Here is a 23,832-nt window from a genome sequence, read left to right as displayed (position 1 = left end):
GCTGTGAAGTTCATAAACTGGCGCGGGTGTGCGCCAGTGTGCCGCCATTTCGCACCATGTTGCTGGAAATTGTACTGTGATACACCTGTGTGGAGTCGCGTCAACAGGCTTTTTATAATTTGTAATTTTTACTCCTTTACCTGTATAAATACAACCAATAGGTGAGAAATATTATTGACAAAGAAAAAATCAATATACTTAGCAAATATTTATTTAAATTGCTCTTTTATGACTCAATTCTTATCAATTTCAACTTGAAAAACCACACTTGCCAGAGGCACATCAATTGTGTTAGGCCAAAAGATATCTGGGAATGAGATTGAGGTTGATGAAGCAAAACTCATGTTGATTGAAAAATTTCCTCATTCTGTTAATGTAACTACTGTTAGAAGTTTTTTAGGACATGCTGGATTTTATAGGAGATATTTCAAAGACTTTTCTAAGATAGCTAAACCATTGAGCCAACTCTTAGAAAAGGATTCTGAATTTAATTTTGATGATGCATGTATGAAAGCTTTTAATTTGTTGAAAGAGAAGCTCATTACAGCTCCTATCTTTGTAGCTCCTGGTTGGAGTTTACCTTCAGAGCTTATGTGTGATGCTAGTGCTTATGCAATTGGTGCAGTCCTTGGCCAACGTAAAGATAAATTGTTACATGTCATATACTATGCTAGCAAGATTTTAAATGAGGCACAAGTAAATTATGCCACAACCGAAAAAGAAATGCTAGCAGTAGTGTATGCACTGGACAAATTTAGGTATTATCTGTTAGGTTCCAAGGTAATTGTTTTTACTGACCATTCTGCTATCAAATTTTTGATGAATAAGCAGGATATCAAGCCTCGTTTGCTAAGGTGGATGCTATTGTTTCAAGAGTTCGACTTGCAGATCAGAGACAAGTCTGGTGTAGAAAAGAATGTGGCAGATCATTTGTGAAGAATTCAGGAAAAGGAATTGCAAGATGGTCCTGAAAAAGAAATAAATGACATCTTCCCTGATGAGAGAGTGATGTCTATCTTTGTGCCTCCTTGGTTTGCGGATATTGCCAACCACAAGGTAATAAGAGAGTTGCCTCCTAACCTTACTAGGCAACAACAGAAAAAGTTTTTGCGGGATGCAAGGAGGTTTCACTGGGATGACCCTTACTTGTATTTCCAATGTGCTGATGGAATTATACGGAGGTGTGTGCCAGAGTTTGAAGTGCATGAAATCCTGTGGCATTGCCATGCATCAGACTACGGAGGACACTTTGGAGGTAATAGAACTGCTCAAAAAGTTTTACAGAGTGGTTATTATTGGCCTACATTATTTAAAGATGCTAGGGATTATGTTGAGAGGTGTGACAAGTGTCAAAGAGCTGGAAATATTTCCCGCAAGGACGAAATGCCTCTGAATAGCATATTAGATGTAGAACTTTTTGATGTGTGAGGAATAGACTTTATGGGTCCATTTCTATCATCTTATTCCAATCAATATATTCTGGTGGCTGTTGATTATGTGTCTAAGTGGGTTGAGGTTTTTTCTCTTCCCACCAATGATGCTAAAGTGGTGGTAAACTTTCTGAGGAAGAACATCTTCACTCAGTTTGGTGTTCCTAGAGCTATTATTAGTGATGGGGGAACACACTTTTGCAATAAGCAGTTTTCCAGTTTGCTTGCGAAGTATAGAGTGAATCACAGGGTGGCTACACCTTACCATCCTCAGAATAGTGGGCAGGTTGAAGTATCAAATAGAGAGTTGAAGAGAATTCTTGAGAAAACTGTGGGAAATTCCTTGAAGGAATGGGCAAGAAAGCTTGATGATGCGCTTTGGGCATATAGGACTGCATTCAAGACTCAAATTGGTATGTCTCCTTATCAATTAGTGTATGGAAAATTTTGTCATTTACCTGTGGAGTTGGAACATAAAGCTTTATGGGCTACCAAGTTCTTGGATTTTGAACCAACAAAGGCTCTTCAGAAAAGATTGCTGCAATTAAATGAGCTTGATGAGTTTAGATTGTCTGCATATGAGAGTGCCCGAGTTTATAAAGAAAAGACCAAGAAATGGCATGATAAAAAGATCAGTCCAAAAGAATTGGAGCCAGGACAACAAGTGTTACTGTACAATTCTCGCTTGAGACTGTTTCCGGGCAAGCTAAGTCTAGGTGGGCTGGTCCATTTGTGGTGAAGAAAGTATTTCCTTATGGATCAGTTGAGATATCTCTTTTAGATGATGATAGACCTTTCAAAGTCAATGGAGCTAGACTCAAGTTTTATCAAGGAGGACCTGTGAGGAGAGACACTGAGACTTTGTCTCTCAAGGAAAACAGCACTTGAAAGACTCAGGCTCGTGACGTTAAACGAGCGCTCATTGGGAGGAAACCCAATATAGAGTTTATCTTTAAATTTATATATAAAAAGGGGGGGGTTTAATGTAAGGACCAGAGAACTGGCGCGGCTCAGCGCCATTATCGCGCGAGACCGCGCAGCTGCGCAGTGTAAAATCCAGAGAAGTGGCGCGATTGCGTGCTAGTTAGTTTTTAATTTCAACGCTGCCATTTTGGCAAGCGTGTAACCCTAATGTCCCACCCCTTTCCCCTTTTATTCCACGCCGCCTTCCCCTCTTCCCACATCAATTTCTTTTCTTTTCTTCTCGATTCTTCTTCCTTCTTCCTCTTTTCTTCTCTTTTCTTCTTCCTTCTCATTTTATTTTTATTCTTCTTCTTATTCAAACCTTCCCTCACACATTGTGCTCCAAGTCTCCAACACCAAGGGTCACTCACTCACACACCAAGAACATTCTCACACATCTTCTCATCTTTTTCATGGCACCCAAGTTAATTTCTCTACACTCTTATAATATTAGTTATTATTTGAGTTCTATGTACTTAGAACATAATTATATATGTGAGTGTGTGTTGATATGGCTTACACTTTTGAGTCTTTTGAATATATGTTCTGTGTGTGGGTGTGTGTGTTTTGTGTGTTTTCATATGTTTATTTGGTTTAATAAATAATATATAAATATATGTATGGTTAGAAAATGGTGATACATGTTGTGGGTGATTAAATCTGGGAATGATTTCTGTGATATGGTCTAATTGGTTTTATTGTCTATACCCTGTTTATTTCCAGAAGAGAAAGGTTTCTCATAATCTGGATGAGAACAAATTTGTGAGCATAGAGGCTCAAGATAGATACTATGATCTATATGAAGACAAAGGATTCATCCAAGAGAGGAATATTGATCTGGATATGCCTAAAGATAACCCAATCATGAGAACAATCAACAGAAGGCAATGGGGGGTTCTGGTTAATTATGCTGAAGAAGCTTCGGGTGCAATTGTCAAGGAATTTTGTGCAAATTCAGAACTGGAGGATTTACACCTGACCAAGACATCCAGGGTTCGAGGCATTGACGTTCATTTTGATGCAGCAACTATTGAGTTCTACATTCTGACTAATTTCAATCAGACTACTTCTTGTGAGTATGTTTGATTGTATAACAGGATGTAGCCTTCAAGACACAAGTTGTATAGAGATGACTTCCCTCAGTTAATAGAAATGGTCAGAAGAGGGATTACCACCCCATATTCAAAGTGGGAAACTAAAGCTGGTGGCATCCCTGAGAAGTTAAATATGAAGGAACTCACTGGTGAATGCCGTTTTTGGCATAATTTTGTGAATGCCAACATCCTGCCATCCTCCAATTTGACAGATGTGAATATAGAGCGAGCTTCTCTGTTGTACATCCTTACTGGGGAGGAGAGGTTAAACATTGCTGCAGTATTATCTGACAGAATTTGTCACATGGTGAGAGAGAGCAGAAAAAAAGATCTTTTGGGATTTCTTTCCCTAATCAATCATTTGTGTACTAGGGCAGGGTTGTATATTTCTGATGATGAGGAGTTGGATGTTAAGCCTGCCTCAGAGATGACTCTTACTACCTACATAGATTACTGCTCTAAATCTGAGGTTGAGTTCAACAATACTGTTGGAATTGGTAGGTCTGCTTCTCCACGTGTACCACGTGTGCCTATTCCACCTCCTGCTCCTGAAGCTCATGATGCTCATGCTGATCCTGCTGCTTCACAAGGAACTCCTCATGGATTTGATTTCTATGGACTGCAACAACAGCTTTCTCGGATATCTATCCAGAATGAAGTGCTTATTATGCAGGGAGAGTATACACACAGGCTTATAGAGCATGCTTATCCTGGTGTACCCTTCAGTACATTTCAGCCTATGTATCTTGAGATTCCTCCTCCTTATGTCTGTCAACAGCAGTATCCTGCTCCGCCACCAGCTGATGTGCTTATGAAATCCCAGTTAGGGGTGTGCATGGAGCGGTTCAGTTTGGTTATTGTCAAAAAACCAAACCAAACCAGTTTTAAACGGTTTGGATTTTAAACCGAACCACTTTTTTTAAAAAAAAATCGATTTTTAATTTGTCCAAACCGATTTAAAACCAGTTTGTGGTTTATAATCGATTTTGAATTAAAATCGGTTTAAACCGATTTTAATTCAAAACCGGTTTTAAATCAAAACAGGTTATGAACCATAAACCGGTTATCAAGTTCAAAACCTTTTTTTAACAAATTCAAAATCGATTTTTGATGGATTGTGCTATTTTTATAAGTTATCATTTGTTTCTCCCGGTTATAGGTAGTTGACTAACTATTTCTAGCAAGAATCTTCATTGTCTTGGAACTCTCAGGACGAAATGATTCTAATAGAAATTGTTCACGTTGTTTTTACGGAAAACATTTCCATCAAATTTTTTCGCAAAAATTTGCGACGAAAAATATTTCCATCAAAATTTGTGACTAAAAACATATCTGGAAAAAAAAATTGACCGCAAATTTTTTTGTAGAATTTTTTTACGGAATATAAATTTCGTCAAAACATTTCACAAAAAAACATTCATCGAAATTTTTGACGAAAAAATATTTCTATCAAAATTTTCCACGAAACACATTTCCTTCAAAAATATGAGATGTGATTTTGCCTTTGTTTCTATCTAACTATTGAACTTAGTTTATTTAATAAAGAACAAGAATAACAAATGCCGATTTTAATAAAAAAAAGAGAATGCTTGTCTTTTGTTTTAATGAAGAATGCGATTTTATTATTCCAATATTTTGAAAATTTACCATCGTTTTATTTCAAATAATTTTTTGCACTATAAAGTTAAGGAGGAGGAAGAGTATAAACTGAATTTATAAAAGTTTCAATAGTCTGACTTATGTATTTCGTCGACAATTCTCGTATTTTATTTTTTTTTGGGTTTAGGCTTTTTTTTTTGGGATATTAACAATTCACGTTTTTAGTAAAGAGCAAAACGAAAACTTAATAATAGTGCAGAAGCTCAACCAAACAGTGTCTTTCAGTTTTTTCCAGGTTACATATATTTATAATTGTGACAATGACTTGATTCAAGGTACCATTGTTTTAATTCGTTAGTGTGTTGTCCCCAAAGGAACCCACCAAAATGATACTTGTTACAACCAATTCTATTATTAGACCAAAGTTTGTTTGTTCTTTAAGTGGCCTTCAAATTTTGCCACTACAGTATAAATAATTTCTATCAATTAGCATTCCATCACATTCGTTTAAGGCATAGTGAACAAGGGAAGATAAAAATGGATATTCAAGTAAGTGTGACCACATTAGCTTTGTTGCTATTGCTAGCTTCCTATGTCAGAGCAGCACATTCTGGTGTCTTCCATGTTAATAATTATGGTGCAGTACCCCATGGAGATATAACCGAGGTAATATCATATTAAGTTTTAACAACTGAAAACACTGTTCTTTTATGTGATCAAAAGAGTTATATGATGGATATTTTGTCATGCTTTTTATAATTTTCCTTTTGGTTTGTTCTTAAGGCTATGAAACATGCTTGGAAAGACGCATGTGCATCAACAACTCCAAGCAAAGTTGTGGTTCCTAGGGGCACATACAAGTTGAAACAAATAACTCTTAGAGGACCTTGCAAGGCTCCTATTAATGTTCTGGTTCAAGGGACAATTCTAGCACCAATTAACCCAAACCACCTCAAAGGAAGTGATCAATGGGTTAGATTTGAATATATTGATTTTTTAACCTTATCCGGTGGGGGAACTTTTAATGGCCGAGGTAAAAAAATGGCTTGGAATCAAAATGATTGTGGAAAAAACAAGAATTGCAAGATGCTTCCCATGGTAAATAAAGTACTCATTTCTCGTCTACCAAAAAAAAAAGTACTCATTTCTCAAGATATATTAATTGCAGCTATAGTATACTTAAGAATTTTCATCTAATATGCTAACAAATTGTGTTTTTTTTTTTCCCCGCAGAATTTTGGTTTTAGTTTCATAAAAAATTCAGTTATCAAGGACATAACTTCAAAGGACAGCAAAAATTTTCATGTAAATGTTTTGGGGTGCAAAAATGTTACATTTAACAACTTCAGCGTCAAAGCACCAGCAACTAGTCCTAATACAGATGGAATTCACATTGGAAGATCAACTCAAGTAAACATTATTAACTCCAAGATTGGCACTGGCGATGATTGCATCTCTCTGGGTGATGGTAGCAGACAAGTCACTGTCTTAAATGTGACATGTGGACCTGGACATGGTATTAGTGTTGGAAGCCTAGGAAAATATCCAAATGAAGAGCCAGTAGAGGATTTTACAGTCAGAAATTGCACACTAAAAAACACAGACAATGGTGTTAGGATCAAGACTTGGCCTGGTACCCCAGTAACTTCTATTGCGTCAAATTTTCATTTTGAAGATATCATAATGGTTAATGTCAGAAATCCTATAATTATAGACCAAGAGTACTGCCCATGGAATCAGTGCAAAAAACAGGTATCTAACTAAAAGCTACTAATATAGTAATATATCTGTTATCTATGTGTGTGTGACTTAATCACCTTGATGAACCAACATTGGAAAAGATTATTAATTTGTCTCTAAATTCTTTTTTGGTTTTTGTTTTCAATTGTATAGAGTCCATCAAAAGTAAAGATAAGCAAAGTCAACTTCAAAAACATCAGAGGAACTTCTGCAACTAAAGAAGGAGTTGCTCTGGTTTGTAGCAGTGGTGTGCCATGTGAAACTGTGGAGCTCAGTGACATAGATTTAAGTTTCAATGGAACTATTGCAACTGCTAAATGTGCGAATGTCAAGCCCAAAATTCAAAGAAAAGCACCAACTTGTGCAGCTTAAATGGCCACAACCACAAGATAGACTCTCCTTTCTTTAGATTGCCTCTATTTAATTTTCTCTGAGGTGGGCTATTACACCTTTGCAATCCATGATTAATCTTAAGCGGTAACAATTATACTACATATTATTTCTTGTCTTTCATCAAGGGTAAAGAATTTCACTCTTTCATTTGAGAGTGCCATGTTACATTAATTTCAAATGATGGTTACATTACATGTTACAACTAGGGTATCCTATGTTAGTTTTATCTTTTATCTTTTTTATTTTTTCCCTTTCTATGTAACTTTTTTTTTTCTATTTTTAATTAAAAAAATACACACTCGTGCGTCATTGAAAATATGCCACTTTTTCTAAGGATGCCCAGATATTTGATGAACTTTCTAATCATCTGATAATCTTTTTTAAATTATTTTAGTAATATATTATACGTCTTGAAGAAAAAACTTCATTTTAAAATATAGGTTATTCGCACATTTGTTTGTGAAATAACGTTGAAACATATTATTTACTTATATCAATTGTTTCTACAAAATAGCTTTGAAATGCCTAATTATTGTCAAACTAACTTGAAGACTTTCTTTAAAAATCCAAAAAAAAAAAAAAAAAACTAATTTGTCGAGTTTGTTACATATAAGTAAATTAATTATTACTCATTTGAGGCGAACATTTGAAATATACTCATTCTTCCTCCACAATACATTTACTCAAAGAAGTAAAAGAGCTAATATCATAATGCCCCTTCAAATAACAAGAAAATACGGACATGAATATTTCTTTATAAAACAGCACTTTTTAGGATTTGGATTCTTTTATAAGAAATATGTTTTAGAGCCTCATCCAACATACATAAAAATAAGTGGGTCCAATAAAAAGAAGAGGAAAAAAGAAAAAATAAATTTTAACTACATTTTATATGAGCGTAAGATAAAATTATCTCATACATACATGAGAAACATATATATATATATATATATATATATATTTATGATTATGAGAATCCAAATTTGTTTATTAAAACTTTGTATCTATTTCTTTGCATATTCCCTTATTTGAGAATCCAAATCTAACTTACTATAATGTGAGAACTCCACTAACACCTATTTTTTTCTTTATTTTATTTTATTTTTTCTGTAAAGTTTAGTATTCACTCTATGGGCTTGGTAAAAGAACTAGTGAACCTCTGGTCGGCCTCCAAGTGGGCCGTCGTCTCTTTCAAATATACGAAAATATTTAATATGGTCCTGGCCCATTTATGATTCAGTGATTCAAATCAATAAAATTTAGGTATTTTCTGACTTGCTTGTATGGAGGAGATAGAACATTTATTTATTTTTCTCCAGGTGGCAGCACGTCAAAGGAAGGAACAGCTGAGCCTGGACTACTATAAATGCTCTCCCAATATACCATAAGTCTTTGATAGTGCTATTTTGCTAAATTTAATTTAGGATGAACAATCTGTGAACTATGTACAGCCACATGTTTTGTTTTGTTTTTTATTTTGTTTTTTGTTTTTTTATATATTTCTGACTCATTTTTAAAACTTTTAAAAGCAAGGTTTTTAAATAAAAACTAATTAAATAGAGTAAAGTGAAATTGAAAAAATTAATAGTTAATAAATAAATAAATTTAAGGGAATAAATCAAGACGAGTTAAATAATTCTCTTAATTAATCATATGTTGACTCAAGTGGCAATATGAGTATAATTGTCAAAAGAATATGTGTTTGAATCGTGGAAAGAAACGTTTGTCACTTGATTTAGGGTTAGTCTTATATTTGTGTGAGCCTCTTTTCTTGCTCTGTTTATGAGAATACTCAGTGGACCTAACTTACCATAAAAGGACAATTGGGGTTATTGAATTAAAAAAAATTTCCTAATCATTTTTAATGTCAAATCAGTTCAAAAGGTAATCGAGAAGTAATATTAATATATAATAACTAGGTGTTAAATGGACTACGATGGCCTACAAGGGTCTAGGATTTGACCTATATTAGGTCAGATTTGATCTATTACAAATAATTAAATAGAACAAGTCTAAGCTTTTAAAAAATTTATTTAGAAAGCAGACCATATATAGGCTTTCTGTACATGTCAGGCCTATAATAGAACCATGGAGGAAAGCAAATGGCAGCAACGAGAGTGAAAGGAGAAGGAGCCTCTGTATAAGAAATAAGGAAATGAAAGTGAATGACTAGGTTTAGGTTATTTTAGGCTGTTCACTTAACTTAACCAGTAAAGACTCACGTGCGACACTCACTTGACTCACTAGTAGTATTGGACTACAGTGTCTTATAAATTTTATGACACATAAATCTATAATTTATTTTTAGTTCTGGATATTTTTCTATATCAGCTGTTTCTACGGCGGTACCCATAGTATTAGCATTTTTCACCGAAAATAACTAAATTTCAATGATTAATATTTCTTAATAATATTACCATAAATATTTTGCTTTCACTAAATTCATAAAATTTATGAGATAATAATTGCTAATTATCTTTAAGTTTCGGGAATTTTGCCTATTGCATTTTTACCGTGAAACCTCAATATTTATTCTTTTCACAAAATTATGCTTTAACTTAAATTAATTAAAATAATTAAATTTTCCATTTAATAATCCTTATTTAATTATTATGTAATTTCTAAAATTATAATTTAACAGTGAGGGTTCTTGCACTCAACATAAAAAGTGATATTTTGTGAATTCTAAGTGAAGTAATCAAATGATTTTATGATGTATTGTTTGAACACTTATTGAAAAGCATGATATAAGCTCTCTCTCTCTCTCTATATATATATATATATATATAGGGAGGGTTCTTTTGACTCCAGAGTAAGACTTTTAAGTCTTACTCCCCATCTCAGCCGTTGATGAACGAAAATCAATGGTTGTCATTTATGATGTAATTACTAATTAATTAATTAATATAACTTCTTAAACTATAACAGTTGAATAGACGAAAATCAACGGCTAGGATGAGGAGTAAGACTTATAAATCTTACTCTGGAGTTAAATGATCTCTCTCCTATATATATATATATGTATATATATTAAAAGGGTTGATTATCTCACTGCTAAAATAAAGAAAAGTGTGCTATATAACCTTAGGTTCATAGTATTACCTAGAAGGGGAGTTGTAAATTAAATGTTAACGCTTCTGATATTGTATGTTAGTGCCTTGTTGATATGCATGGAGGTGTTCCACCTATACGATAAGCCTGAGTATGTAGAACATACAATAGGGTGAGGTGCAAGAGGTGTTCCTTGTACTACATGTAGGAGATAGACATATTCCTACATTTCTCTGGCCAGTAGATATTGATTACACTCATGCCATAGATATATGTTGCACTAGATAGTTTTGGAACTGATAATGATATAAATGCTTTTAGAACTTATATTGCACATGTAAGTGAGCTTGGGGTGGAAGATCCTTGAGGACCCCTTGTCTTACTGATATTTCTTATTTAGAGATCTCACCCTACGTTTGGAGAATGCTTATTTCAGGTTCAGGTAATGTTGAGACCTCAGGCGGCAGGAGGCCGGAGCTGAGTTAGATTTGCTGTTATATTATGCTGACATATTGGATGCTGGATATGCATGCTGCTTTGTGTTTTTAGTTCATGTTATGATTATGTTTATCATGTTGAGACGCTGTTGATTTGGTGAGCATGAGGATTGTCCATGACACATAGACTTGTTTATGTCTTGTTTTATTTGGAGTTGTAATAATGTATCAGGATACGGTCCGGACTACGAGTTGTAGATCCGTGATTTTAGATACACACTTTATTTATATATTGAGGTATTTCAGTAGATGTCTTATTGCAATTTACATACAGGCGTTATTTTATGAAATTGATTAAGTAATCAAGATGGTAATTGATAATGACGTCATAATTGAAAAGAAAAAGAATATTCTGCATTTTTAATTAAGCATCGCTTAATACGATGTAATGATAACACTACCGGATATATACGGGGTGCTACATTTTATGGTATCAGAGCAACGGTTCAAGGGAAAAGCCTGTATGTATTGCAATGATTAGGATGTTTGGTTGTGTCTGTTTTGTGTGTTTGCTCCGTCGAGTATTATTATGATGATGCATATGTGATCGCATTGCGTGGGCCTGATCAACTCATAATTTGTGTAACTTGTGCAGGGTCATGTGATGACGTGGCCTTTGTTTGAGGATTTCTTCTTGGGTCAGTACTTTCCGTATGACGCTCAGGAGAGGCAGCAGGGAGAGTTTGACAGATTGGTTCAGGGCTCGTTGTCTATGGACGAGTACCTGGCTAAGTTCAACCAGTTGGTGAATTTTGCACACTTCAGGATGGCGAGGCCTACCCCTACTTTTCTGGCTGCTAAGTTCCGCAGGGGACTTAGTGAGGATATTGCTGGTTACCTAGCTGGTTCTGCTTCTAGAGACTTTGGGACACTGGTTCAGCAGTGTCGTGACATTGAAGATTTCTACAGCTCGAGTAAGGCCAAGAAGGCCAAGGTTGCTGAGGCGACGAAGGTTGCAGCTGGTAGTTCCACTTCTTGGCGAGACAGGAAGTTTGGGAACAAGGGTAAGGGTAAACAGTTGGCAGCTCGGCAGGCGTCGAGTCAGTTCAAGAGGACTTCTGCTCAGGGGAGTGCAGCGAGACCTCCTGCTCCCAAGTGTTCGGGATGCGGGAAGACTCATTTCGGGCCGTGCTCTACCGGCCAGTTGATTTGCTTTCAGTGTGGCAAGAAGAGCCCCTTCTCCAGAGACTGTCCGTCGGCGATGGCAAGGGCTACTGCAGTGCAGGCAGTGCCACTTCAGATGGTTCCCCTTCCACATACTTCGACACCGGCAGTGCCACCATCTTCTGGGAGAGTTTATACTCTGGATCGTCAGCAGTCGGATCGAGCTCCGAACCTTGTCAGAGGTACTGTTACGATTGGTACATCAGCTGTTGATGTTTTGTTTGACTCTGGGGCTACGCATTCTTTTGTTGCTACCCTGATTGCTGTGGGGCTTGAGTTTCCCAGTGATGTGCTTTCTCCACCGTTGCGGGTTTCCACCGCCACCAGAGAAAAGTGTGATGCGACCACTGTTCACCGCGATGTAGCGTTTCAGTGGGATGGCCGTGAGTTCTCGGTAGATCTGATAGGATTGCCGATGGCCAACTTGGAGGTTATTCTGGGCATGGATTGGTTGTCCAGAAATTGTGTGATGATTGACTGTTGTGCCAAACATGTAGTGTTGTCTCCGTGTGATTCCACAGCCAGTTCCTCGCCGTACATTTCGTTGCTGCAAGCTAGGAGAGCCTTGAGAGCAGGGGCATTTGGATATGTCATGTTGGGAGGTTTGGTGAGTGGGACACAGGGGGATATCACTGGCATTCCTGTGGTGAGTGAATTCCTCGAGGTGTTTCCTAAGGAGATTCCTGAGTTTCCGCCACAGAGGGAGATAGAGTTCTCCATAGATCTGTTGCCTGGTGTGGGGCTGATTTCTTGAGCTCCATACCGGATGTCGCCACCGGAGTTTGCAGAGCTGAAGAAGCATATTGAGGATCTTTCAGCAAAAGATTTCATTAGACCGAGTGTGTCTCCTTGGGGAGCACCGATCATCTTTGTGAAGAAGAAGGACGGGACAATGCGATTGTGCACCGACTACAGGCAGCTGAACAAGGTGACAATCAAGAACAAGTATCCCCATCCTCGGATTGATGATCTGTTGGATCAGCTCAGGGGTGCTTGCGTTTATTCCAAGATTGATCTCCGGTCCAGATACCATCAGATTCAGGTGAAGCCGGAGGATGTCCCGAAGACCGCATTTCGCTCGAGATACGGTCATTTTGAGTACTTGATGATTCCGTCGGTCTCACCAATGCACCTGCTGTGTTCATGGATTACATGAACAGGATTTTCCAGTCGTACCTGGATCAGTTTGTGATCGTCTTCATTGACGACATTTTGATTTACTCCAAGACGGAGGAGGAGCATGTAGAGCATTTGAGAACTGTTCTGCAGTTGCTGAAGGAGAAGAAGCTGTATGCGAAGCCTTCCAAATGTGAGTTTTGGCTCAAGTCTGTGAAGTTCCTTGGGCATGTTATTTCTGCTGAAGTAGTTGCAGTGGATCCGAACAAGATTGAGGCCGTACTGGATTGGGAGAGACCCAAGACAGTTACGGAAGCGAGGAGCTTTCTGGGTTTGGCAGGTTACTATCGGAGGTTCATCAAGAGATTCTCCACCATGGTTTTGCCATTGACTCGCCTTACTCGGAAGGAGACTCCATTTGTATGGACTCACGAGTGTGAGGTCTGTTTTCAGGAGTTGAAGGAGAGACTGACTACTGCACCTGTGTTGGTCCTTCCTGATCCTGCGCTTGAGATTGAGCTTTACACCGACGCCTCCGGGAAGAGGTTAGGTTGTGTGTTGATGCAGTTGGGCAAAGTGATTGCCTATGCTTCGAGGTAGTTGAAACCTCATGAGGAGAACTACCCTACTCATGACTTGGAGTTGGCTGCTATTGTGTTTGCTTTCAAGATTTGGAGGCATTATCTTTTTGGTTTGAGGTTTGTGGTGTTCAGTGACCACAAGAGTTTGAAGTACCTGTTCGACCAGAAGGAGTTGAACATGAGGCAGAGGAGATAGATGGAGTTCATAAAGGACTACGACTTCGAGCTAAGGTATCATCCTGGCAAGGCCAATGTGGTAGCTGATGCTTTGAGTCAGAAATCCAGTAGCTCATCCAGCTTGTTACTTGGTAACTTTGATGTGGTTGAGAAGTTCTGAAACTTGGCAGTGACCGTGCTGTGTGAGAGTGTACTTCTCGAGTTGGAAGCAGCAGATGTTGTGAACGAGCTGTTAGAAAAGATCAAAGAGGCACAAGTTCAGAGAGAGTGTCTGGATTATGTGAAGAACCAAGATAGTGTGTCTTGCAATGATGATGGATTGCTTCTGTTTCAACAGAGGATTGTAGTTCCTCGAGGTCCGTTGACAGAAGAGGTTATGGCAGAGGGCCGTAAGGGTCAGTTTTCTATCCACCCTGGTGCTACTAAGATGTATCAAGACCTGAAGAAGAACTTCTGGTGGCCGGGCATGAAGAAAGATGTTGCTATCTTTGTGTCCAAGTATTTGGTTCGCCAGAAGGTGAAGATTGAACATCAGAGACCGTCTGGTGAACTTCAACCTATGGAAGTACCACAGTGGAAGTGGGAAGGTATTTCCATGGACTTCGTGGTGGGATTGCCGAAGACTCAGGCGGGTTGTGACTCTATTTGGGTCATTGTGGACAGACCGACGAAGTCTGCCCATTTTCTTCCAGTGAAGGTTAGCTTCACTACAGAGCAGTTGGCCAAGCTTTATGTTCGCGAGATTCCGAGGCTTCACGGGGTGCCCGAGAGTATCATCAGTGATAGGGACCCGAAGTTCACATCTTGGTTCTGGGAGGCGCTGCAGGAGGCTTTTGGTACGCAGTTGAGATTGAGTACTGCCTATCACCCTCAAACTGATGGACAGACTGAGAGGAACATCCAGACCTTGGAGGACATGTTGCGAGCTTGCACGTTGGAGCAAGGCTCGGCATAAGATAGGTACCTTCCGTTGGTTGAATTTTCTTACAACAACAGCTTTCATGCTAGCCTAGGCATGGCGCCCTACGAAGCACTGTATGGTAGGAGGTGTCGGACTCCTACTTGTTGGTCTGAGGTTGGGGACAAGGAGCTTTTTGGCTTGGACTTTGTCCAAGATACCACCTTGCAGATCCAGATGAATCGTGAAAAGTTGAAGCAGGCGCAGAATCGCCAAAAGAGCTACTATGATGTCAAGCATCGTCCGCTGGAGTTCAGTGAGGGTGAGCACGTGTTTGTGAGACTTTCACCTGTCACCGGTGTTGGTCGGGCACTCGGAGTGAGGAAGCTGAGCCCGCGATATATTGGGCCATACCAGATCCTTGGTAGAGTAGGACCAGTTGCCTATCGGCTTGCCTTACCTCCGAACTTGGCTAACATCCACGACGTATTGGGCCATACCAGATCCTTGGTAGAGTAGGACCTGCTGCCTACCGGCTTGCCTTACCTCCGAACTTGGCTAACATCCACGTCGTGTTTCACGTGTCTCAGCTTCGGAAGTACATAGCAGATCCTTCGCACATGGTGCAACCGGATGATGTGGAGGTTCGGGAGAACCTGAAAACTCCCGTCGGACCACTCAGAATTCTCGATCGTGGCGATAAGCAGCTGAGGAGAAAGATCATTCCAATGGTCAAGGTGCAGTGGACCGGAAGAACTCCTGAGGAGTGTACTTAGGAGCGTGAGGACGAGCTTCTCCGGCAGTACCCCGAGTTTCGACCAGGTATGTTTCTGATTTTGAGGTCAGAATCCTAAAAAGGTGGGGTGAATGTAAGAACCCGTACCGTTAATTAAGGAATTTTAATTAATTAATTATGCAAAATTAGAAAATGATTCCATAATTGATCCTAATAATTATTGTGAGGCTCTCTTAATTTTGGTAAGTCATTAAGAATGCTGAAAGACGTTTTTCGGAAGAAAAGTGCAGATACCGGTTCTGCTAGTCGGTATAAATGCGTACCAAAAAATTATCCCGGAAAATTAATGTAAGTGCATGATAATTACTAGAATAATATGTAGGACTTGTAAAACGAGTTTCAAGTCCAAATAATGAGAACTGATGCCAGAACCTGATACTGGCTATGAAAAGCGCCTACCGGAAAGGTTCTCGGAAAAATATAATAAAAATATGTTAATTCTTGGAAAAATGTGTAGTTTCATATTCCAAAGTTTGGTATTAAAATGATAAGCATAGCAATTAAAGTTAATATTGTGTGCTTAAGTGAGTTTTGGCTATATATATACTATGTCTAAGGGCACATTGCCCTAGATACCTAAATTTTGAACGTGGCTTTTCTTGGAGGCTGACCAGAATAGTGTTCTTAGGCTTCCTTCTCCATTTCTTGATCAAGAAATAACCTTTGATGCTTGTTCTTCCATTTAAACACTTGGTGAGGGTGAGGGTTGGCCTTTGGACTGCATTGTTGGCCTTTTCTGAGTTAGAGAACCTGTGTGAAGAAGTTTGAACTGCTGAGTTTTGTGTTTGAAGGGTGAGAGTCTCATTCTTGGCATTTTGATCTTCAAAGTGTCACATTTGTGAAGAAAAACCTACTCTTGATGGTGGCATTTTCGTGCATCATGTTGAGTCAGCTTTGAGTGGCTGTTGTGAGCTCCAAGAGCATCTCCCTCCTCTGTTTTTGAGTTGTGGTATGATCACCAACCTTTAACTTGAGTTTTAATGCTTAAAAATGGAAGCTTGATGCATGTTAAGGCTAAAAGATGATAACTTGTTGTTGGGTAATGCTTAACACACCTAGAAATGCATGTTTAAGTGTTTAAAATCGGTAAAAACCCAACCTTTGAAGGATATCTTCACGAAATGCAGTTGCTGCATTCTGTCGTGAAATATCCGGATATCTTCCCGTGGAATATCCGGATAGTGGATATCCGGATATGATATCCGGATATGTGATATCCGGATGTGATATCCGGATATGATATCCGGATATGTGATATCCGGATATGGGGTTTTGGGATATCGGGATATTGGATATCCGGATATGGGAATCTGTATATCCGGATATTACATATCCGGATATGGACAGTGAGATATCCGGATATTGCATATCCGGATATGTCCCCGTGGAATTTCTGGATATTCTGGGATTTCGCAGAACAGTAGCTGTGTTGTGTGTACAGTAGGCTATTGGGGGGTTTGTAGACCCTAGATTTATGAAGTTGAACTTCTGTAATTAATGGACTAAGTCAGAATCATGTGATTGAGGGCTTGTGGCTTTGTTGGAAGTCTTAAGACATAAATCGTTAAAGGAGAACGTAGTCTTTATGTTAATGCTTTTGAGTTATGTATGTTGATACACTTGCTGGTCCTAAATCAGATTGTGATCTGCTGTGTGTTGGACTTGAGCTGTCAGGACTCTTGGCATTGGATAGTGAGCTTGCAAGGTAAGCTTTCGTGTCCTCGGTTTAGCCATGTTGTGGTTCCACCATGTCCTATGGGGGTATGGTTATATGCATGCTGCATTACATGCTTTTGATGTTTTGGAAATGCTGTTGTGCTATTGTATGTTAGTGCCTTGTTGATATGCATGGAGGTGTTCCACCTATACGGTAAGCCTGAGTACGTAGAACATACAATAGTGTGAGGCTGTGGGTGAGGTGCAAGCGGTGTTCCTTGTACTACATGTAGGAGATAGACGTATTCCTATATTTCTCTGGCCAGTAGATAGTGATTACATATATGCCATATATATCTGTTGCACTACATAGTTTTGGAACTGATAATGATATAAATGCTTTTAGAACTTCTATTGCACATGTAAATGAGCTTGGGGTGGAAGATCTTTGTGGACCCCTTGTCTTACTGAGAGTTCTTGTTTAGAGATCTCACCCCACGTTTGGGGAATGCTTATTTCAGGTTCAGGTAATGTTGAGACCTCAGGCGGCAGGAGGCCGGAGCTGAGTTAGATTTGCTGTTATATTATGCTGACATGTTGGATGCTGGATATGCATGCTGCTTTGTGTTTTTAGTTTGTGTTATGATTATGTTTATATTGATGAGACGCTGTTGATTTGGTGAGTATGGGGATTGTCCATGACACGTAGACTTGTTTATCTCTTGTTTTATTTGGAGTTGTAATAATGTATCAGGATACGGTCCGGACTACGAGATGTAGATCCGTGATTTTAGATACACACTTTATTTATATATTGAGGTATTTCAGTAGATGTCTTATTGCAATTTACATACAGGCGTTATTTTATGAAATTGATTAAGTAATCAAGATGGTAATTGATAATGACGTCATAATTGAAAAGAAAAAGAATATTCCGCATTTTTAATTAAGCACCGCTTAATACGATGTAATGATAACACTACCGGATATATACAGGGTGTTACACATACCGCCGTGCTCGTCTCAGCCGCGTGGTTCCAACGCCACCGGTCTCGTTCGATTCCAAGTTCTCACGCGCCCTCACGTGTGCGTGACATTTTGGCCACTCTCGGCCACTCTCTTCACACGGACGGCGCGTGGAGGCTCCTCTCCGGCCGTGGCTGGTTGCGATCTTCTCGTCTCCTTGCGTAGGTTCTGGATCTAGTCTTGTTTTGGTGTTTGGACCTCTTTTTGCATTGACGTACAGATCCCTCTTCTACCGGTTAGTTTTGTGATCTGTTCTTTCTGATTTCTTTTTGATTATGGACCCTTCTGTCTCCAATGTTCCTGGTTCTGGGACTCCGGCTGGACAAAAGGCGGAGTCTACAATTTTTTCGAATTATATCCTTGCTCCGTTGAGTGTAGATAAATTGGATGGGTCCAACTATGACACTTGGTCTTCCGATCTGCGACTTTGGTTAGATGGGCATAATTATACATCCCATCTCACCACTACGGCTGAATCTGGGGCGGAAAAGGAGCGCACACGGTGGAAGATGATTGATGCTCAGTTGTGTAGTCTCATTAAAGCTACTCGTCATTCGTCTATCAAGCAGATTTTTCGACCTGCTGTTACTTGTGAAGCTATTTGGAGTCAGGCAAAAGCATTTGTGACTTGGTGGACTGAGAAGCAAACATCAGGTCCTACTGCATCCATTGCTCCCACTGGTAATTCTGGTAATTCTTTTGCTGGCATATCTCAGTTGCACTCTATTGGCCCTTGGACTCTAGATTCTGGGGCTTCTGATCACATTTCTGGTAATAAGTCCTTATTCACTTCCCTTTGTACTACTGGTTCTTTCCCACTATTACTATGGCCAATGGGTTTCTGGTCCAATCAAGGGGGATTGGCATGGTTCTTCTTTTACCTAATTTATCTCTGGATCATGTTCTATATTTTCCCGATTCTCCTTTTAACTTACTTTATGTTAGTCGGTTGACCAAATCCATTGACTGTGTTGTTTCTTTTACTAAAACCTCTGTCATCTTTCAGGATCGGAGTTCGGGGAAGGAGATTACCAAAGGATGCGAGTCTTAGGGCCTCTATCAACTAGTTCCCTCTTCTTCAGCCTGCTCCACTGTGGATTCTCCTCTTACTATCCATGCTCGTCTGGGCCATCCTAGTCTTGCAAATCTTCAGAAGATGGTTCCCCATTTATCATCTCTTTCTACTTTAAATTGTGAGTCTTGTCAGTTTGGGAAACATACTCGTAGTATGTTTCCGAGTCGTCACGCTGTTTCTCCTTTTTCTGTGGTCCACTCTGATGTTTGGGGACCAAGTCGTCATTATTCTACTTTAGGTTTTAAGTACTTTGTTACTTTTATTGATGATTATTCCAGATGTACTTGGTTATTTTTAATGAAAAAGCGGTCTGAGTTGTTTTCTATTTTTCAGTTATTTTATAATGAAATAAAAACTCAATTTGGTATTCCTATTTGTACTTTTCGTAGTGATAATGCATGTGAGTACTTATCTCATCAATTTCAACAATTCTTTTCATCTCATGGCATTCTTCATCAAACATCTTGCCCTCATACACCTCAACAAAATGGTGTAGCCGAGAGCAAGAATCGCCATCTGGTTGAAACCACTCGTGCCTTGTTAATTGATGGTAATGTTCCATACATATTTTGGGGTGATGCTGTACTTACTGCATGCTATCTCATTAATCGCATGCCATCATCTGTTCTCAATCATAAGGTACTTCACTCTATTTTATTTCCCCATCAAGCTTTATATCCTTTAACTCCACATGTGTTTGGTTCTACGTGTTTTGTTCATCATCTTGGTCCAGGTTTGGATAAATTAGCTCCCAAGTCTCATAAATGTGTTTTTCTGGGTTATCCTCGGTCTCAGAAGGGTTACCGTTGCTACTCTCTCACTTTACGTCGATACTTTATCTTGGCGGATGTCTCCTTTTTTGAATCAGTTTCCTTTTTTGGATTCTCTACTACTCATGTGGATACTGATTCTGTACAGTCGTCCTTCCCAGGTGACCTTCTTTACCTTCCGTCTTTACCCGTCCATGTTTCCGACTCTCCTTCTATCACCTCTTCTGCTGATGAGATCGAGCATAGTTCGTCAGATGTATCTGTGGACTCGCATTCAACTGCATCTCCTCCCACGGCTTCGGTCCCACCTTCGGATAGTGACCTTCCCATTGCTCTTCGTAAGGGTACTCGTGATACTCGCCCTCCGGCTAGGTATATAGTCAATATTAGTTATCATCGTCTTTCTCCATTCTATTTTGCTTGCCTTTCCTCTTTGTCCTCTATATTTGTTCCTAAGACCACAGGTGATGCATTTTCACATTCAAGATGGAGACAAGCTATGATTGATGAAATGAGTTCTCTTCATCATAATGGCACATGGGACCTGGTGCCTCTTCCTTCTGGAAAATCTGTGGTTGGTTGCAGATGGATTTATGCTGTTAAGGTTGGACCTGATGGTCAAGTTGATCGTCTTAAAGCTCGCTTGGTGGTGAAGGGTTTCACTCAGGTCTTTGGCTTGGATTTTATTGATACTTTTTCTCCTGTAGGGAAAATGTCTACTGTTCTCCTTTTTATTTCCATGGCTGCTATTAGCCATTGGCCTCTCTACCAACTGGATATCAAGAATGCTTTTCTTCATGGTGATCTTGAGGAAGAAATTTATATAGAGCAACCTCTTGGATTTGTTGCTCAGGGGGAGTCAAGTCTTGTTTGTCGTCTTCGTAAGTCTCTCTATGGCCTCAAACAATCTCCAAGAGCTTGGTTTGGTAAATTTAGAAGTGTTGTTCAACAATTTGCCATGACTCGAAGTGCAGCTGATCATTCTCTCTTTTATCGTCATTCTGCTTCTGGATCTATTTATCTGGTGGTATATGTGGATGATATTGTCATCACAGGCAGTGATCAGCATGGGATCACTCGATTGAAACAACACTTATGTCATCATTTTCAGACTAAGGATCTTGGGAAACTTCGATACTTCTTAGGAATCGAGGTGGCCCAATCTAAAGCTGGTGTTGTGATATCTCAGAGGAAATATGCTCTGGATATTCTTGAAGAAACTGCTCTGTTAAATTCAAAGTCTGTTGATACTCCTATGGATCCAAGTATCAAGCTTCTACCAAATCAGGGGGAGCCCTTTTCAGATCCTGAGCAGTATAGAAGATTGGTTGGAAAATTGAACTACCTCAGTCACTCGGCCTGATATTTCCTTTGCAGTTAGTGTTGTCAGTCAATTTCTCAATTCTCCATGTCAAGAACATTGGAATGCAGTCATTCGTATTCTTAAGTATATCAAGGCATCTCCAGGGAAAAGGCCTTGAATATGAAGATAAAGGTCATGATGAAGTGGTTGGGTACTGTGATGCTGATTGGGCTGGTTGTCCAACTGATAGGAGATCTACTTCTGGGTATTGTGTCTTTGTTGGAGGCAACTTGATTTCCTGGAAAAGTAAGAAACAAAGCGTAGTTTCCAGATCAAATGCTGAAGTAGAATACCGCTCAATGGCGACTACTACTTGCGAGCTCATCTGGCTTAAAAAGCTTCTCAGAGAACTTAAGTTTGGAGACACTGGACATGAAACTCTCATTTGTGATAATAAAGCATCTCTACACATTTATTCAAATCCAGTGTTTCATGAAAGAACCAAGCATATAGAAATAGATTGCCACTTTGTTCGAGAAAAGGTTCTTGCTGGTGAAATTAAAACTAGCTTTGTACCCTCTAATGAGCAATTAGCAGATGTGTTTACAAAATCTTTGAGGGGCCCTCGAATAGAGTTTATATGTAACAAGCTTGGTGCATATGACCTATACGCTCCAGCTTGAGGGGGAGTGTTAGAAATATATTGTAATTAGGGTTTCCTTATTTTGTAATTAGGGTTTCCTTATTTTGTATCAGGTCAGATTACATTAGGTTTGGGCTTAGCCCATTAGTCTGTTTATAAATTGTACAGCCTTCATCAGTCAATATACAGAAATATTTCAAATGTTGCTCTCTTTTCTCTCGTTATTTAACACCAACAAATCCCAGCACAGTTGGTAGATAGCTGGGTTCTTTAAGCATGCTGACAGGGGTTCGATTCCTGGCCGTGTGTATGGAGAAGGCTTTGTTGGGAGAGGTTTACCCACTTAATGTGATCTCTCGCCTTGAAAGGATTAGTCTTCGGCTGTCGGCTGGAGGATACCTTGGAAAACCAAAAAAAATAAATTATATTTATAAATTTTGTCATTTACTCTAATAATTCATAGTAATAATAAATTATTTTATCTTCTCACTTTCAAAACCATGAGAACAACTTTATATAATAACCAAACAACTTTTAACTTTATATTTTAAGCTCTCTTTTTTAATTTTAACTTAAAAGTAGCTTTTAGCTTTAAAAAAATGTGCCAAACAGGCTCTAAATTCCCTAGAACAGAAGCTGATGAGGGACCGAAATATGATTTGTTTGTTTGTTTTTTATTTTAAATCTTAGTGAAAGGTTGATATGAACAATTTTTTATAAGAATTTGTATGAAAATTCTCAATTACTTTAAATATTACAAATAATGGAATTGAATAAGTAAACCTTTCTCGGTTAATCTTGTTCTAAACTAGAGGTGATAGGGAAGACAAGGAAATAGAGAGGAGAGGAGAAGAAAAGTCAGGGGAGGAAGAGAATTTTCAATATTATTGCTTGCTCATTACTAAGATATTGGATAATCTTATAGTAGATAGTGTACAATCCATCTCCTTGATCTTGGAGTAAGACCCTAATTAATGGAAAGTTAAATAATCAAAAAAGAGAAATAAAACCCTTAATTACTAGCAGTTAAACAATTGGGCTGAACATATATAAGTGTCCAACAAGATAATCTTTTAGGTGGCCAGGTGCCTTAATGAGTTCCTTGGGCTTAGTCATGAGAAATATATATGTTGGGTTGGGCTCTTACTCTCCCTCTTCTTTAGAAGTGGCTGCTGCGTCCTCGAAACCTGTTGCTAGATGTGCTGGACCCTGTGATGTGGTTGGAGGCGCGAATTGCACAACTAGCATAGAGGTGGCAAAGTGAATAGGTCTGCCCCGACCCACTGTCAACAATCCAAAAAATGGATAAGTCTGCTCCGCCCCACCCATTGAATGTGAGTTGAAATGCCCAATCCTCTTTTATTGTGAGTTGGCGGGTCAATTCGTCTAAAAAATAAAAAATAATTAAAATAAAAAATTATTATATTTTATGAATTTTATAATGTTACATATTTTTATCGCAGGTCTTATACAATCAGACCTTATACTATCAGACATTATCTTATACTATGCGCCAAACATGCCCTAATATTTAGTTAGACATTCTTTTGAAACTTTTCAACAAGAGGGTGGTTAGACTCATCAATAGTTGTGAAGAAGAGAGTTTATTATATTATAATTTAGAAAAAGTATTTGTCCTTGTAAATGACACAACTTATGTCATTTCACTCTCACAAAGAGGTGAGACTTACACCTCTTTATATTTTTGTCCATTCTCTCTCTTCCTTTATCTATCTCTTTCTCTCACTTAAAATGATACAACTTTACATTCTTTAGAATGATATACACTTTTCCCTTATAATTTATATTTTCCTATTATTTTAATTTACATGTTGTAGGCTTTAAATAAATGATTGCATG

At 38.6% G+C, this 23,832-nt stretch overlaps 1 protein-coding gene across 1 annotated transcript; it reads left to right on the top strand.

Annotated features, from left to right (window-relative positions):
- Positions 1-5,623: 5,623 nt before the first annotated feature.
- On the top strand, positions 5,624-7,198 carry LOC133293730 (polygalacturonase-like). The gene is made up of 4 exons (XM_061492332.1): positions 5,624-5,752; positions 5,870-6,184; positions 6,320-6,838; positions 6,980-7,198. The coding sequence occupies exons 1-4, from the start codon at positions 5,624-5,626 to the stop codon at positions 7,196-7,198; spliced, it is 1,182 nt and encodes a 393-aa protein (XP_061348316.1).
- Positions 7,199-23,832: the final 16,634 nt, after the last annotated feature.

The sequence above is a fragment of the Gastrolobium bilobum genome, unplaced genomic scaffold (genome assembly GCF_033153095.1).
Source record: "Gastrolobium bilobum isolate Gb01-03AN ecotype WA unplaced genomic scaffold, APGP_CSIRO_Gbil_v1 utg30867, whole genome shotgun sequence".
In the NCBI taxonomy this organism is placed as follows: Eukaryota; Viridiplantae; Streptophyta; class Magnoliopsida; order Fabales; family Fabaceae; genus Gastrolobium; species Gastrolobium bilobum.
This window is presented reverse-complemented; position numbering and strand designations above follow the sequence as displayed.

What these genes read in the sequence shown, in the direction of transcription:
- LOC133293730 (XM_061492332.1), top strand. Translation starts at nt 5,624, where the DNA reads ATGGATATTCAAGTAAGTGTGACCACATTAGCTTTGTTGCTATTGCTA. An exon ending in CCCATGGAGATATAACCGAG is followed by an intron (nt 5,753 to 5,869) that starts GTAATATCATAT and finishes TTTGTTCTTAAG; the next exon opens with GCTATGAAACATGCTTGGAA. An exon ending in GGAATCAGTGCAAAAAACAG is followed by an intron (nt 6,839 to 6,979) that starts GTATCTAACTAA and finishes TCAATTGTATAG; the next exon opens with AGTCCATCAAAAGTAAAGAT.